Source organism: Nannobrachium achirus, assembly GCF_963921795.1.
Source record: "Nannobrachium achirus genome assembly, chromosome: 16".
NCBI lineage: Eukaryota > Metazoa > Chordata > Actinopteri > Myctophiformes > Myctophidae > Nannobrachium > Nannobrachium achirus.
Window position 1 is genome coordinate 24,531,146 of NC_137823.1, and position 14,034 is coordinate 24,545,179.

Here is a 14,034-nt window from a genome sequence, read left to right on the forward strand (position 1 = left end):
TGTACAGTTCAAAAAGACAGTCAATTAAAAACAGACAAAGCATAAAAAAGACAGTCAGTTAAAAACAGGCAAAGTATACATCATGTCAACAACACAACACAATATATCAAAAGCAATACAAATTAAAACACTGAAATAGAACAAATAATACATCAATATGTCAAAGTCAATAGTAATGGGGGAGTGAGTGTACTGTAGGTATAAAGATAAAAGGGTGTTGTGGGAATGTTAGAGTGAGTATGCCAATTTGAACAGGTGGGTTTTGAGTTGGGATTTGAAAGTGGTTATGGAGTCAGATTGTCGGATGTGAGGGGGTAAGGAGTTCCAGAGTCTGGGTGCAGTACAGCTACAGTTTTATCACATCACTGGTACACTCCTTCATCAGCTTTTGCCTTTGTCAATTCGAGTGTCCTTTTCGCACTGAATACAACACTTATTTTTTAACAAAAGAAATATCACTTACACCCCCTTTAACTCGAGTGTTAAAATAAATGCAAGGTGGGCGGAAAAAAACTCAGTTGTCTACAAGATAGATAGATACATACCTTTATTATCCCACCGGGGAAATTCAGTTGCCCAGAGGCAGCACAGCAGTTAAAGGTTACAAGTTACAAAGGGAAAAAAAGAGTACTGTTGTGTAAATTCAAAAAAAGCAAGGCACAAAAAAAGAAGAATATATACATAAAGTGACCAAGAAACATTCAAGATACAAACACGGATAACTTGCCTTCAGAGCCAGCCATGATAGTAGTGCAGCGTTAGCCTGGCATGGCCAGACTAATATCACTACGTAGATACAGTATTAGTATGGAATCTCTGTGTGGAACCTGCATTTCCAAAAGGCAGATACCAAAAGGCTGGTGATAAATCCATCCTCTATTTGCATACTGTGCCCTGATTGGTGCCACACAACTTCCGGGGGCCAGCTAAATCCAATCACAACCGAGCAGGGTCTCGCTAATCTGCTTAGGGCTTCTTCTTTTTTTTCTCTTTCTTACTGGCAGATTTTGTCTGGTTTCCAGGCAAGTGTAGCAAAGAGTGGAAGTTGGATTTTGTAGAAACATTAAAAGTCTTTGTAAGGACCTTGTACCACCTTGACCTAATTGTGATGCTGCTGCTGCATCACATTTAGGTCAGAAGCCACTAAGCCAGGATGCCCTGGGTTCAGATCTGGTTTGTGACACGTGCATCTGTATTCCCTGTGTCTTCACCGTACTGACGACGAAGCAGCATTATCATGCGTTTCACACTGCTCTATCATGTCCATAAATGCATGTCTTCAGGGGAATGGGCTTAATGCTCACTCTGAGATGGCGCTTTGGTCCATGGCTCTCAAACATTTTCATGTCAAGGATCCCCTAATTCATATGTATTTGGCCGTCAACCCAGATCTGAAACAATTTTGTTCCACAGACCCTGAGAAGAGGAAGAGATTTGTGTTTCTTTTTTAAATATCTGAGTTTGTTAGATTGGCTATTTTTTTTAAACAAAAGCATATTACAGGGTTGCAACGGTCAAACTGATTATGACCCTACGTTAACTGGGTGGGGACCCCCTGGAACCCCATCAAGGACCCCCACTTTTCCTCTATGAAAGATAACCCCCAAACCTGAAGCTCTGTGCTGTGATAGATTTTTGTTTACCTTTCCATAAAAACCAGAACAGCCCTGACGGTGGAGGTATGTCATAAAAAAATCAATGAATAAACACCCATAAAATAAGTTTCAAAATAGCCGACCTTGCTGTGTTCCCTACTTTAGAAAACTTTTGAAAGTATACCGTCTCTGTCAAGTAGAAACCTCATTATGTCCCAAACTGTTTCTTTTCAAAGTTCAAAAGCAGTAAAAGTTATGCCCCTACAGCTAACGATAAGTTGTGAGTTCTGGGCCACCCTCTGAGCAAGGCTCAAACGAGGTTCTCAGAAACCTTTATCTGAAACCAAGCTTTGTAGCGCATGGAAACCAATCTAGAACCTGTGAAATACTTCACACGACAGGGATCACTTAGTTCCTGTAGTTGAAAGGGGCCAAGAGCGTGTGTGTTGTCAGCTATGAGCAGTGGTGTAAAGTAATTAAGTTCATTTAACCCATTTAGGCCTAGGATTATTGAATGCTTTAACTGTTGAAAAATAGCAGATACACAAGCTGCGAGCTTGTAGATCTGCTATTTTTCAAAAGTCGTGAAAATGTGTGAAACTCTTTGAATATATGTATTTTTAAAGAGAACGTCTCAAGTAACTCAAATTTTGCTTCTGGGTGGTCCCTGGAAATACATATTTTGAGATGGGGGTCCGTGGCCAAATACATATCATTTTGGGGGTCCTTCACATGAGAAAGTCTGAGAACCACTGACATAGTAGTCTTTCAAGTTCAGACTAACTGAGCTCTGGTTAAGTGAAAAGGACCTTTTCTTTGACGATGGCTAACCAGATTGCTGACATAGAAACATGAAGGATTCAAAAGACACTTATAGAATCGGGTCAAAATTAAAATTTATTTCAAAACTTTAGTTACTCCTTACTTCTATTATTGCGTATAAATAAACATAACCACATTCAGCCCTATACCTTTATACATTTCGCTGATTGGAAAATAGATCTACTTTTGAACATAGCAGATCTACAAGCTCACAATGCATCCCGATGCGATGCATTGTGAGCTTGTAGATCTGCTATGTTCAATAGATTTTTACACATTCTATCCACCTGTTTCCGCGGGAGTTTACTGGAGATTATTTGGACCTGTTTGCACCACACTTCCGGTTTAACAGCAGACATACAAGCTCACGTCGCGTCGCAGATGCAGCCTGTTGTGAGCTTGTAAATCACACTCGGCTGCGGCTTCGGAAGCTCGGTACAGCGTCTGCGCAATGCACTATGGGGCGTTGGAAACTCGTGGATACGTTTGAAAACTTGTAAAACTGAACTTCCTTCATTATGAATACTTTCTACTATTGGTCCTTTAAGTACATTATGATACCATTACTTTTACTCAAGTTTTGAATCAAAGACTTTTACTTGTAACTTGCTGTAAATTGCAGTATTGATACTTTTACTAATAAGTAAAAAATATAAAAAATTTGAGTACTTTTCCCACCACCACGTGTGTCAGCTATGAGCACAGTTTGGATTTGTTGATGTTCATTATGAAGAACTCCTGCTGATTTGTTGTCCCGGAAATGCAAAGGATCTTTGAGGCAACATCTAGTCATCTTGGGACACATCGGTGCCAGGTAACGATGGAAGTCCAGACTCACAGTCTCAATCGTATTTGTTTCAAAGCCGAGTTCCACTGAACAATATTTAGTTCTACCCTCTCTTGAACTCTCTCTTCATGGGGATTCGCCAGCCAGGCTCCAAAACTGACTCTTAACCCATTTAGGCCTAGGATTATTGACTGCTTTAACCAGTGAAAAATAGCAGATATACAAGCTCACAGCGCGGCACCGAGTGCCGCGCTGCGAGCTTGTAGATCTGCTATTTTTTGAAAAATCATGATATTTCTTTGCAAGTCTTTGAATATATCTATTTAAAAGCGAACATTTGTAACTCAAACATTTGCTTCTGGGTGGTCCCTGGAACAACATATTTACAGATGGGGGTCCGCGGCCAAATACCTGTAATATTGGGGGTCCTTGACATGAAAAAGTTTGAGAACAACATGATTTAGAAGAAGGATTTAGAAGTCGGGTCAAAGATCGGGTCAAAGATATTCAAAGACTTGCACACATTTTCACGATTTTTCAAAAATAGCAGATCTACAATTTTTTGTTATTTGGGAGTTGCTCATGCACATCTGACGCACGTCATGCATGCGAACTTCGAGTGAAGGAGCGACAATTCCTTCTTGAACTGAGGGAAAACTTTTTCTCGTTTGAAACTCACTCGCCGTGATATTTTGTCCTTGTACCTGTCCATGCAGTGGTCTTCAACTAAAACTATGACGAAAACTGTTCATCTACAGCAATACCTTTTTCACTGACGAAAACCAAATAAAAACTAAGCTGAGTATGATGACTAAAACTAACACTAAATATATTGACAATTACGTCAACAAATACAAACTAGACTAAAATGTTAGGGAGGGACTAGTGGGGATGAGATCCAGTAGAACTAAAATACAAGTCATTTTATGTTTGGTTGCACTTGGGTGTTGCGCTCTGAAAATAGCAGGTCTACAAGTTCAAATGTGTTGCGCTGCGATGCGTTGTGAAGTTGTCATTTTCTTAATATATATTTTTTGCTCAAAATAGCAATGGACTTTTAATAGATTATTGCAACCATAGGTCGCAAGTTCAGTATGTGAATGGTCACAGCTTGTCCGTATGCATGTATGTATCTCTGTCTATAACGCCTGACACTGTGGTTCTATGGGTTTGCCACTCTGACATCATGCTCTGACGTCACTTTGATGTCAGGGGAACCACAATGGGTTTGCCGCTCTGACATCACGCTCTGGCTTCACTGTGATGTCACACTAACAGGATCCCTTTTATGCCCATATATGGAGTTCCCTGGTCATCAATATTAAGCCCATATCTAACAGCACTTCATATGGGAATGCCCATATATGGGGGCCACATCGGCCACATACCACACTAACGGCTGGTTCTACAGACAGGGATCTCCATGTATGGGCATAAAATAAGACTTTCACATAACGAATAACTGAGTAAGCATGTTTGGGCTCTCACAGCATATCTCCATATACAGTACATGGATCTCTATATATGGGTACCAGGGGTCTCCATATATGGGTAACTGGTCCGATATACATCACTGGCCAGATGGCCAAGAATTGGCAAGACCTTGCCCTTTGTCCATGTCGCCCTGAGGTGCCATACTAGTTTTATTAAATCGTTTATTATCAATAAAAATAATTCTAGTCAATTTACAAGTTTTTATCTTGTCGGCTACTTTCAGTGAAAGCTTTCCCCACAATAACAGAAAGCAGAAAATACACTGGTAGAGAGCCCTGAGGGACTCCGGTCAACCATATAGGGTTCAAGTGATTTAAGTCGATTCGTTCTATTAACACCCACGGGGCCAAACTCGTTCAGTAACGAGACAAGGCCACTGGAGGTCGCTGTGCCAAAACTCAGTTGTCTCGTTGAGAGACGAGACAAAGGGTTAACTTTGCAGCGTGCAGCTGCGCGCATGTTGTGTGCCCTGTGAAAGACCCTGGTGCATATGTCATAACGTGACTCGCACAGAACCACAATGGAGCGTCTATGCTGCATAGACTTCTATTCTATGCTGAAACATAAAAACAGCTTTATCTATGAATAAGGTGCAAAGAACGCCAGGGAAGCAGAGATCTGCTTGTTTTCATGGCGACACTATACCGCGATGGTCGGCCCCGGTTTGGATTTTTGTTTCGCAAGCGTTTGTAAACAAATGGATTATCTTCTTCAATCGTCAGCGGACACTCACGTGCACACACACAAAGCTTCCGAGGCTCTTCAAAATAAAGCGTAAGTGAACGGCGGCACCAGCAACAGCTAGAAATGTTAGAAACCTTGGCTCCCATTGTGTTAAGATAATTTAATACACTTTGTTATCCGGAGAAAGTGCAAGATCACGAAGCCAGCCGTTCCCTGTTGAATAGAACAATTTCCACACTTATTTGGAAGGGGAAAAAAAAGTGTTGTGAGCTCAGCTCGACCAACAGTGGCAGGCAGACCGTGTCCAATATTACTTTCAGACAAAAGAGTCACATTGTCCCTTGGCTTTAATAAAATCCAATTTTCAGGCTCTCTCGCTACATAACCGTACTGTAACGTTCTTTGTGTATATAATATAATAATGGAAATACCTGGTGCTCATGTCCTGGTTTCACTGTCTGAACTTTCTGTCTGAGTTTTGCAACAACACCATCTGCCTTTTTCTACTGACTGTGGTGGACAGTGTGCAGTGGTGTAACTAAGTAACTAAGAACATTTACTTGATGTACTTAGTACAACCTTGAGGTATTTTTTACCTTACTTGAGTATTTTGAAATTCGAATAGCGTACTTTTACTTCTACTCCAAATCCAAATATACACTACATTTATTTGAAAACTACTACTTTGCAGATATAAATTATAATATTATAAAACATATTAGCCACATAAACCACTTTAGCCATATTTTAAACCGTGGCTTTTTGAAAATAGCCTATCTACAAGCTCACACCACATTGAAATTGTGAGTTTGTAGAACGGCTATTTTCAAGTCCTTGATGACACATTGAGCTTTGACCTCACACCACCTCTCAGACAATTTCCCGGAGGGAGGGCAGCTCACCTCCCACAATGCACTGGGCTCGTGTGCGCCATGAATAAACATACCCAATTGATCTGGACCAATCACGTCGGCGCTGTCATCAATAGAGAAGGCAGTAAATGAATGACTTCACCTTGTCACCGTGTGCTAAAAGAAATATGCCACGTCCCTGATTATCTGTGCCACCGCCTGTCACTTCTCATGACACACCGGCTCAGCCCGCATCAGCCATTCACGCTCCCATGAATTCCCAATTATCTTGAGTATGGCGGTTACACAGCAGCTACTGTATTTTGTTGGCGGTAATATAGACCAGCGGTTCAACCTTTCCAGGCCGTGACCCCCAAAACAATCATATTTGAACTGGTGACCCCCCCATCCTGACGAGCACTAGGAGTTGAGGCATTACATTTTATATAACTAGGTGCTATTATGAAAATTGCAGATCTACATGCTCACTGTGAGCATGTAGATCTGCAATTTTCACAATTTCTGCCTCTAATATTTGACAATTTGGCCAATGTTTAATTCGTCATTTTAGAGGTATTAAAAAGTCACTTATAGAAATGTGCATACAGTATACCCTCTATACACTTAAACTTTATGTTGGTTTGTTTACTGTTGAGTGAGAAAACAATGTTGCACATTAAGTTAATCATTAAGTGTTCTCTCCTTCACGTCATCAGTGCCCATAACTACAACATAATTATGGGCAATCACAACATGTCGCGTCTCGCAGCGTTGTGAGCTTGAAGATCGGCTATTTTCACTACTAACATTTCTTTTCTAATGGAATTTCTTAGATTTTAATTTTATTTATTCATTAAATTACTGCTTTTTTGGGAATGTTTTTTGAAAATGTTTTGAAATAATAATCATAAACTAAATGTAGGAAACAAAGAAATTAAGGGACCCATAAAAATGTGTCTACGACCCACAAATGGGCCCCGACCCAGTGTTTGGGAACCAGTGTCGTAGGCTGTGTGTCCCACCTCCTTCTCAAGCTCTGTCCTCACGGGGTCTTGAAATGAAAGCGTTTGAGAAGGGCTGCCCTAGTAAAAGGTTATTTGTAGTGGTCCCCCAGGCCAATGTTACTCTTTTGCATTTGACCCGTCCTTTCATAAGCAGGGGGCGTGTGGGGACCAATTAGCTAGGGCAGGGGTCTTCAACGTTTTCAGGCCAAGGACCCCTTAGTTGAGAGAGAAATGCAGCAGGGACCCCCACAACCTCTTCACAGATTCCATTTAGTTTCATTATTTGACAGCACAATCATCAGTGTATTTTGGATTCATGTTTGTGTTTTCAGATATTTAACCACTTGAACCGTCAATACTTAATAGACTTTACCTTTCACTCTGTACTTAGTCTGCTCTTTTTTTCTCTCTACAACAAATCTCTCACAACGCGTTGTGAGCTTGTAGATCTGCTATTTTTGGCTAAATCTCTCCGAATATGGACGCTAGGGTTCAAGTGGTTAACTCAGTTAGCGCCGGGCGACTTTACGAGCGACTAGTTCACTATGGCGTTTGGTGCCGAGCGACTCGGAGCGACTTTTATATAAAAGCATTGTTTAAGCTTTTAATATGTGTTTATAGACGGAGCGAAATGGTTAGCTTACCTCAGCTAATGTCCACACGTAAACCGTGAAAAAAAAGGATACGATTATGACGTCACCTTTAAACCAGGGCTTCCTGTTGACAACAGGCCTCTGCTAGCGTTAGCCTCAATGCAACCATCCGACCCTCACGTAGCTTCACTAGGTCGGATTTTGATTCTGAAACTTTCTGTGTGGCATCTATATACGTCCCGATGCCCATACCAATGGTGGTTTGAGACGATCAAGCACGAATTGAACAGTATTGAGCTGAAATGGTGACCGGCGGCCCGTCCATGTTAAGTCAATGAGGACCAAGTCAGCGTCTCATCCTGTTATGTGGATTTAAACAGGCTTAACATGGGACCATGTCAGTGTATGGTGTATGGTGGTCTCTAGTGGTCATCTGGTGGTATGGTATGCTGAACGTGCATTCGTTAAGGTGGTCTGGTTAAGGTGGTCTGGGGGGATACAAAATAGCTATTTCCTGGCGTTATAAGCGCACATTCATATTCATATTTTGGAAATCTGGCCCTGTATGAGTTAATAGAAAAAAGGAGAAAAAAAAGTTTCTATCACACAAAGATTTGGAGGACCCCCTGTAGTAACTCAGAGGACCCCCTAGGGCTCCCGGACCCCCTGTTGAAGACATATGAGCTAGGGTTTCAGTGTCCCGCTCAGGGACACCTTGCCAACCGGGTATTAAGTGGTCTTCAATTCAGGGTTTCCCACACAGTGAGTCGTGTAGGACAGTGTAGGACTTTTTGTGTTATCCTTTTAGCATTGCTTGTGTAATTGCTTGACTGTTTGCAATGTGTTCATAAGGGTAAGGGTCCTGCTTAGACCCCTGGGTGTCCCTGGACCCCACGTTTGGGAGAACCAGTGGCCTTTGTCAGAGTCCGTTTCCAAATTCTGTCTACCATACTGTGTCTACCATAAGTGTTGAAATGATTTTCCGCAAGTTTTCTTGACTCTTTACATCAGGGGTCTTCAATGTTTTCAGGCCAAGGACCCCTTAGCTGAGAGGGAGATAAAGCAGGGACCCCCACTAAATACTGTATAAAATTGTGTTGCATATTTTCACATCGACTTGTTTGACAGCACTGTCATCAGTATATTGGATTTGTGTTAATGTTTTTTTCTCAGACATTTAATCACTTAAATCGTCAATACTTAGTCAATTTGACCTTTCACTATGCACTTGGTCTGATCTTTTTTTTACATCTAAACCCAAACCTGTTTGCCAAAAACAGACGATCTACAAGCTCTCAACGACTCGCAGCGTGAGGCGTTGAGAGCTTGTAGATCGGTTATTTTTGGCTAAAGTTCTCAAAATAGGGATGCGAGGGTTCAGGTTATTCATTTAAAAGAATGAACCAATCACACAGAGATTTGGCAGACCCCCTGTAGTAACTCTGAGGACCCCCTAGGGGTCCCTGACCCCCTGTTGAAGACCCCTGCTTTACATGCACCTTGCTGGTGGGTGAAGCTTTGGCAGAAGAATCCCTACTTCAGTTACTTTCTCCGAAATGTCCAAATAAAACAGTAACAAGTTCAAACAATCATCAACTAAGTAAACTAGAACTACTTTCATAGCACATTTTCATCACCTGAGAGACTCTTTTCGTATTCCCTATTGGAGCCAACTCCAGATGCATATATTCATAGCTTGCAGACAGATGGAAAATTAATACTTAAGTGTTCACGGGAACGTTGGCGTACAAATCAGTTAGTGCTTTTTTTATTCTTAATGTAATGTGAGTGGTAAGCGTGAAGCCTCGTCCATCCTAGCCCAGAGTCTCAGTCCATTTACCTCAATTCAGCACATTGATGCTTAATGGGACGCGAGAGTGTGAATCATTACCAAGCCTTACCATCGAGCTTTAGCGCACCACCTAACCGTGCCAGAATCCCCAGCAATATTTAGTATATAAATTATGTTCGTATTCATTCTGTCAACGGGTATTACCTGTACTCTGACAACAAGTACAATGGGTATTGCATTAATAAGTGAAGCATACATTCCCAACTTGCATCGTTCCCGACATGTGTGCCCCCCCCCCCTCTCCTCCCCCTCTCCTTAGCCGTGGAATTAGTCTCCATCTGAACCCGGCACCGGACCTGTCTGCCCCAGAATGCATTCGGTAATGCCATGGCTAGCGGTGCTATAATGGGTTTAAGCCCCCTGAGAAGCAGCGTGGGATGATTGTATTTGTGCCTGAGCCCGGTGCGCTCTCCCTCCACAGCTTTGCCTATTGCACGTCTCAACAAATAAAAGCAAATTTGTGTGGATGCCAAAAGGATGTGATATGTTGCGTTGCGATGAGCATTCGCCTGGCCTGTCATGTTAGCCAGCTCGCACCGTGCCTGTGGGGATTATCCAATACCTCTTTCTCCTAGTTTGACTTCACTTCCTTCAGTGCACTTGTCCTCTTTTCCTGCCTGCACTCCTTCTGTCTATCTGAGCGCTTAGCCACTTATTAAGGCTTAAAGGGATATTTGACTTCAAGAGAATGTTGGGTCATTTTATCGTCTACTCAGCCTTTTGTGAACACACCAGACAGTTTTTAAGTTGCTCGGTTCAGTATTTAGATATTCGATATTCATTTTATCAGACCGGGGTGCTCCCAAAAGCCTGAGCAGACGATAAAATGACCCAACACCTTTTTGAAAGCCCTGTGAGGTATAAAAAGGGATATACCATAGAGCTTAAGTCTTAAGCCCTATTGTACGGTGGTGTTAGCTTGAAGATAAATAGCCAATCTGTAAGTTCACTCGCTCATAAGATGCAATGTAGAAGGGAGAAGGGAGAAGAAGAGAAGATTTGTGCAATTATAATTTTTTTGTTCTCTCTTTTTTTCAATAATAGACCTTCTAAAGCTCACAACGTTGTGAGGCTATTATTGACTGTATAAAATAGGCTTGCGTGTGTGTGTGCGCGTGCGTGCGTGCGTGTGTATTGCTTACTAGAATCTGTTGTTCACCCAATAAGCTGAATTAGTTTGAAGAAATACCTTTGCGTTTCGATTTTGTGTTGTCACACACACACACACACACACACACACACACACACACACACACACACACACACACACACACACACACACACGTTAAACATAAAACATTAAACTCCCAAGAAATCCCAAAAAGTTAGCACATCCATAACTTTAAATCAATGGAGAACAAAGTACTCACATTTCCACTTTTTTATTGGCACACACCAACAAAGAACCCTTACGCGTTTCGGCTATGAGCCTTCCTCAGAACTCTTATGCTGCAAGCACTTTTCTCCTCTCGCACACACACGTTAAACATAAAACATTAAACTTCAATTATGCCTTAGGCGGAGTGAATAACAAGGTCAATGTCAGTAGCACAAAATAAAAAACCTTCCTGCGTCACCAGAATATAGTTACCGTCGGTCAGAAACATTGTATCTCCATATTTCATGGTTTAAATGTTTTATTTGGTGAAAGAACACAGCGCCTCAGGATGTCACTCTTTGTGAGCTGTTTTCACTTTTATTTATTTATATAATAATAATTAAATAAATGGAATAGTGTTGGACATACAAGGTTTCCACCCAATAGCTACACTAGTCATGCATGATCAATAATATAGGAGTGCCATTAAAAGACAGCTAGACATTAAAATTGTTCCATTTTCTTTGGATAATAAATTATGTGTGTAATTCATTCCCTATTCGCCCGTATTCTGCACCTTCATTGAAATGAAGGGAGCAGATAATGACAGCCTCGGTTTACTCTAAATTATAATTAGACCTGAGAATCATTTCCATTTGGAGTGCCAGAAGGGCACATACTTTTCTGTGACTACTAATGCGAACTGTTGCAGTTAATTTACATCTTTCTGTCTCTCTCTGTCCCTCTTTCTCTCTCTCTCTCTCTCTCTCTCTCTCTCTCTGTCTCTCTCTCTCTCTCTCTCTGTCTGTCTCTCTCTCTGTCTCTCTCTCTCTACCTCACACTTTCGAGTCTCTAAATTTGACTACTAAACTGTCTCTGTAAAGAGTCATGTGTATAGTACGTGGTATTTATTTATTCTGTGTATTATTTTGGTGTCAACAATCAGCATGTTGACTATGGAAATACTGTGTTCTTTAGAATGTGACTGAATAATCCCATAAGGAATGGATGGGCTGACCTTACGTATTGAGGCAGCAAAACACGTACCGTAGATACGAATGATTCATTCATTCATACAGCCATTTAAAACCCCAAACATCTAAACCTCTTAAGCCCTACATACTTTGTTGTATAACGAATAACAAAAGCTCACATGGCGTCACAAACATGTAGATTGGTAGGTAAGTGTTAAAGCAAACTGTAACACACTCTTACATGCTAAATAAGAGAAAGAGGTTGCTCATCAGCAATGGGTTTTCTCAGTGGAGTGCTAGACCTAGTCTAGTATACATAACAAAGTAGTTTTTTTTTTTTTTTATCCCCAAAAGGTACCATATCCAAAACTTTAAATCAATGGAGAACAAAGTACTCACATTTCCACTTTTTTATTGGCACACACCAACAAGCTTACGCGTTTTGGCTATGAGCCTTCAACTCTTACATGCTGCAAGCACTTTTTTCGTCTCAGGTCTGCGAGTTTAATGTGCTTGTTAATGCATATTGTCCATATGTACATGGGCAAGCGAAAATGTGTCCTGCTGTGCTTCAACCTGAGTCTTTTCGCGGGTTCAAGTTATTCAGCAGAAGAGAAAAACCTCTTATTTTGCTAATGCCAATAGTTATGGCTTCTGGAGGTGTTATTGCTGACTAATTAGGTTAAAACAAATACATTGTTAATGCATATTGTGCAATCTTATAAAGTCTTACTGTTGCAAAAGATTTCCAGATACCACACTTAACTGGTCCACACAGATTACAAGGTGCTGTAAGGTGAAAAGCAGGGATTCTGTAATAATGCATATTCCACACATTTCTCCAATACTTTGCAGTTTAATAGATACTAATCAGGAGATTCTGTGCCACTTGAACTCGAGGCACCTTAAATGCTAAGAAATAATAGGTAGCTATTTGGCTTGTGGAAAAGATATTGCATATTTGCAGTTTTATAAGAGAGAAAAGCAATACATAATGTATGCAATTTTGTTGCAGATTAAACTTTTCCATAGACGTCATACTTGATTTCGACCGTATATTGAGTTTTATATCATTGCTGTCGGGTGGAAACCTTGTATGTCCAAAACCTTCCCTTTTTTGCTATTTAAAAACCATTAACTAGTGAAAATAGCCGATCTACAAGCACACAAGGCCTCACACTAGGTGTTGTGTGCTTGTATATCTGCTAGTTTCACTAGTTTTGTGTCTTGTATAATGAAGCTGGGCTTTACTTTACGAAAAAACGTATACATATTAGGGCATTCACGAATAGTGATTTTTAGTATTCGAATTATTCGACCTCAAAGTATTTGAATAGTCGAATATTCGACAGGACTCGCCAAACTGTCAAATATTAATACCTGCAATTCCAAGTGCTTGTCAGGGTGGGGGCCCCCAGTTCAAATATGTTTATTTTGGTGGTCACAGCCTAAAAAGGTTTGAGAACCCATGGTATAGAGCATTAACAAATTCATCCACCAGGGGCATTGACAACTCATTCTTATGACTTCCTATCTAGCCAAGCTTTATAAACTATATCTTTTTTTAAAGAAAAAAAAAAAAGCGAATATTCGACGGTGAACGACGTCGAATAGTGACTTTGATATTCGAATATTCGAATATTTGGTGAATGCCCTAATACATATGAAACTTGGAGATACAAGGTTTCTGCCCGAGAGTGACGATATGATCAGTCCTCGCATCTCTGTAAGAAAACAGATGCCTGACCCTTTTCCTGTTTTCATTTTCTCTGCAGACCCAGCTGAACATTCTGCTGGACAAACTTCGCAGCACGGTCAGTATGTCCTCCCTGTGTCTTCTATCACTGATGACCGCTCCATCCGTGCCCTCTATTCCTGACATACTAATCTACTTTTGTACAACCAGTGGTCCATGGGCCATTAGTGGTCCATGGACTCTCTGTCTCTCATGTAATAGGGATGGGACGATATGAACATTGCATATCACGATTATTGTGACCAAAGAAATTTACGATTTACGATATTATCGCGATAATCAAAATGATAATTTTGATTATTTT

The 14,034-nt window shown here is 40.9% G+C and overlaps 1 protein-coding gene across 4 annotated transcripts in view; it reads left to right on the plus strand.

The window, feature by feature from the left end:
• LOC308301402 (unconventional myosin-VI-like) overlaps positions 1-14,034 on the plus strand; it is a 216,719-nt gene that overhangs the window by 118,588 nt on the left and 84,097 nt on the right. For all 4 annotated transcript variants that reach the window (XM_080745378.1, XM_080745379.1, XM_080745380.1 and 1 more), the window contains exon 19: positions 13,750-13,788. In XM_080745378.1, the coding sequence (XP_080601504.1) occupies positions 13,750-13,788 (39 nt within the window). The remainder of the gene's footprint in view (positions 1-13,749; positions 13,789-14,034) is intronic.